General features: G+C 44.1%; 1 protein-coding gene across 1 annotated transcript; it reads right to left on the bottom strand.

Annotated features, from left to right (window-relative positions):
• Nucleotides 1–449: 449 nt before the first annotated feature.
• Nucleotides 450–3,246, bottom strand: six7 (SIX homeobox 7). The gene is made up of 3 exons (XM_053343544.1): nucleotides 2,839–3,246; nucleotides 1,109–1,272; nucleotides 450–660 (listed from the first exon to the last, which is right to left on the bottom strand). Exons 1-3 carry the CDS (start codon nucleotides 3,244–3,246, stop codon nucleotides 450–452), a joined length of 783 nt encoding a protein of 260 aa, XP_053199519.1.
• Between the last annotated feature and the right edge of the window lie 325 nt (nucleotides 3,247–3,571).

The raw sequence follows: 3,571 nt of genomic DNA, 5'->3' as shown, positions 1-3,571 counted from the left end.
AATAGAAATGATCTATCCCGGAATATTTACTGAAGCCAGTATAAAACTCAAATTATCATTATTCACTTCATCTAAAGACCATTGGCATTATCTCTAGAAATACTTTGCCTGAGTGTTGAAGATACTGTAGTTGGTGTAAATGTACCTGTTGGATGTTTGTCTATCTAATGCATTGAGTCATAATCAGCAGTAAGTTAATTCATGTAACAGTCAAGATCATGAGCCATGGTGCTTTTTTAAGTGCATAATGTTTTTGCATATCATCTCCTTACATTGTCCACTCACAGCCACATCGAGTGGCCTCCTTCTCGCTCTTCTGCCGCTGAGACCAGCTCCAGTGTGTCCACCGTCGCAGACAGTTCAAGTGTCTATAAGACATCTGCGTGGCTGATGGCAGACGCTGCTCTCTCCTCGAACGACAATCTGTCCTAGAAAAAGAGTTTGTCATCTCAAGATTCAAACTCGCTGTCGCTGCTGACGGAGATATCCGGGGTGGAGGCGCCCGTTCCCCGATGCTCGGTCCCTGTGCTACAGTCGCTGGCCTCTGGGCTGCCCAAGTGGCGAGGTGAGTTAGGCAGTAAGTGGGGGTGGTGGCGACGCTCCTGATGGGAGCTTTCGGGGGAGCTCCCAGAGGGCAGGAGGGAGGAATCCTGCTGCAGTCTGGAGGGAGAGAGATGAGAGTGAGGCTTTAAGTCATAAACAGCAGCTTTAGTTAAACAGTTAATGTGGCAGAGCTGCTGTAGAGCCTCATTTTATCTTTTTGGTTGAGCTTTGATGAGCAGAGACAAAAAGGTGTTGTTAGTGTGGCCACCTTGACTGAAGAAAGTTAACAAAGTGTGACGTACATTTGCATTTCCCTTCAATATTTTGTGTAATAATGTAATTTATTTGCCTTTTAACAGCCCTGTACTTATTTTACTGTCGGTCAGTTGAGTTTTAAGATTCACGATTCAAAGGTTTTATTTGTCACACGCTCATAAAACATTATTTGCTCCTGAGAGAAGTTAGTGCACTGCAAGTTTAGCCTCTACCTTTTTTGAGTGTATTGCAAATTTTTCCATCTCCAAGAACCTAATTTTCCACTAACATACCAAAATCTTTGACATACCTGTTTTTTGCAGATGCGGCGCGGTCTCTTTGGCGGCGGTTCTTGAACCAGTTGCCCACTTGTGTAGGTGTGAGTCCCGTGGCCTGGGCCAAGTGGCGTTTCCTGGACGGGTTGGGGTAGGGATCTTGGAGGTACCACTCTCTCAGCAAACTGCGAGTCCTCTCCTGGAAAACACATGACGTATATTTAGACTGACATTCTGAGTTTAAGTTTCTCAGCACACAAAAACACAAAATGAAACTTTTCTTTGCTTTATAAAAATTGATAAATAGCTTTTTGGCAAAGACATCATGTGGCGGCACCACAATGTGTTTAATGTTGTTTAGTTATGATCCTATTAAACAACAATAATCCTCTCCCTCTAATATGATGCTCGGTATAATCGTATTAGACTAGATTTATAAATAGATGATCACAATGTACATTCGAAGTGTACATAACCGTGTATATCCAGTAAATTGGATCATGTTAATAGATTAGGCAGCTTAATAGGCTGCTGGCCAGACTATCCCACTTGAGGCTCAGATTTAAAGATTAACTACACTCATAAACAATACTTCACCATGCCACATGAGGGAGATCAGACACATAAACACACAAACAAGAAGCATGCATACTTCCTTTCTTTTATATACACTATTTTAATCTTTTTAACCCTTTTAAGCAACTACTTTTTGTCTTTATCGTCTGTAGCTTGTAAAATCTAACACATGTGTGGAGTTACTGATCAGTTTCCTTCTTAATTAACCACTAACAATCTTGACACTGAAACATTGAAGTGTTTCTATGTTTTCTGGTTTGATGCTAAAGATGCTCTGTGCTCAGTGGGATGTTACAGGTTATTACTTTACAACAGGAAGAATAGTTTTTCAATGGAGGTTCCTTGCTGTAAGTCACTGCATAGTATGAAACTGTCCCGCTCTACAGTTTGCAGGTGATGCAATAAAAATGTTAAAATTGCTGCAGTGACACTGCTCTGGACATCAACACGGTGGCTCACGTAGAGTCCTGCAGAGCCAGACTGGTTTTCATTGGAGTAACTATTAATTAAAGCTAGGATTAAACTTACATTAACCTTGTGGGGGAATCTGCCTGTTGCCTTTACACATAGTAAAAGTTACAGCAAAGAAAAAAAACCCAAATGTATTCTTTGAGTATTGAGGCATCTTTGAATATCTTGAAAAATAAATCTATGAATAAAATATATTGTTAAAGTATTAAATAATGTCAGTGGTAGGTGCAGTAAAGTCAGATACTGGATGTGTTTTATAAATTACACATTTTGGCTCCCGAGACAATATATTTCCCTGACTTTATGCAACAGTCTGTCAAAGCAGGAGCAGCATCCTGATCAGAAAATAGTCTCTTGGCTTGTAGGAGACCTCTGATCTTGCAGCAGGACACCATACTCTAAAGTAGTTTAACCGCCTCATGGCAGAAGGCAGGAGGATCACCTCGGCTCTGACCATGATCATCTTAAGAGCTCAAAGACCAGGCTGCTCCATACTGCAGTCACAGGTTAAAAAACACAAGAGAGCAGTGGGTGAACTTTAACTTTGATATAACCTTAATGCACGTTATAATTGCCACGAGGGGTAATATGAATTGTTTAAAGCCCTAAAAGTGTCAGAAACAGCCCCTGATTTGGGTTTCATGGTCCCACTACATCACCAGGAGTCATACGGGTGAAATTATAACACTACAGCATGCGTTACTCTCAGGGTATTCACCTTAAAACAGTGGGTCTTCTGCTCCCCGTCCCAAATGGTGCGGGGCAGGGGGAACTTCTTGCGGATCCGGTACTTCTCCACCGGTCCGAGCGGTCGGCCCCGGAGCCTCTCCGCCTCCCGGTAGTGCGCGTCCAGCCACAGGTCCTGAAGTTTGGCGTGAGACTCGCGAGTAAACCGGTGGCTCTGGAGGATTTGGTAAAGAGCCTCAAAGTTCCCACCGTGGAAGGCGACCAGGGCTCTCGCTCGCATCACGGACTCGTGTCGGTTCAGGGCTTCCCCCGCGGAGCCGGGGACGGCGGCCGGCAGAGACCAGAGGAACCGTCCGAGGCGCTCGATGTCCCCGGTCTCCTCCAAGTTCTCGCACACCCGAGCGACCTGGTCCGGCGTGAACATCGGCAGCGGGAACATCTCGCCTTGTGTCTTCCGTGTCGCTCAACGAAGAAGTTATAAAATGTTCACAAGATGCATTAAAGTCTGTATCCAACCGTGCGTAAAAGTCAGAGCCAGAGCCGCGCGCTGCCTTTTTTTTGTAATGACTGTCGGTTAACTGACACTCGCAGCATCTATCTGCTGCCTCCTTTTAAGTAATTGAATCTTTCCTGGTATTTTGGGAAATGTTTCAGAGAAGCCGGTCTGCGAAGGCAGCATCAGGTCCAGATTCCCAAAGTCAAGACGAATAAAGAAAGAGGACAAGGAGTCAACTTGTATTTATAGCTAGATACAATTAGCACCT

This window comes from Scomber japonicus, chromosome 22 (genome assembly GCF_027409825.1).
Source record: "Scomber japonicus isolate fScoJap1 chromosome 22, fScoJap1.pri, whole genome shotgun sequence".
NCBI lineage: Eukaryota > Metazoa > Chordata > Actinopteri > Scombriformes > Scombridae > Scomber > Scomber japonicus.
Note: the sequence above shows the minus strand (reverse complement) of the source record. Positions and strands in the feature narration are given on the sequence as shown.

Excerpts from the sequence above, each read along its gene's own strand:
- six7 (XM_053343544.1), bottom strand. The coding sequence starts at position 3,246 with ATGTTCCCGCTGCCGATGTTCACGCCGGACCAGGTCGCTCGGGTGTGC. Across the intron at positions 1,273-2,838 it reads AGAAGACCCACTGTTTTAAG|GAGAGGACTCGCAGTTTGCT; the intron begins GTGAATACCCTG and ends TGTGTTTTCCAG. Across the intron at positions 661-1,108 it reads GCCGCATCTGCAAAAAACAG|ACTGCAGCAGGATTCCTCCC; the intron begins GTATGTCAAAGA and ends CTCTCCCTCCAG.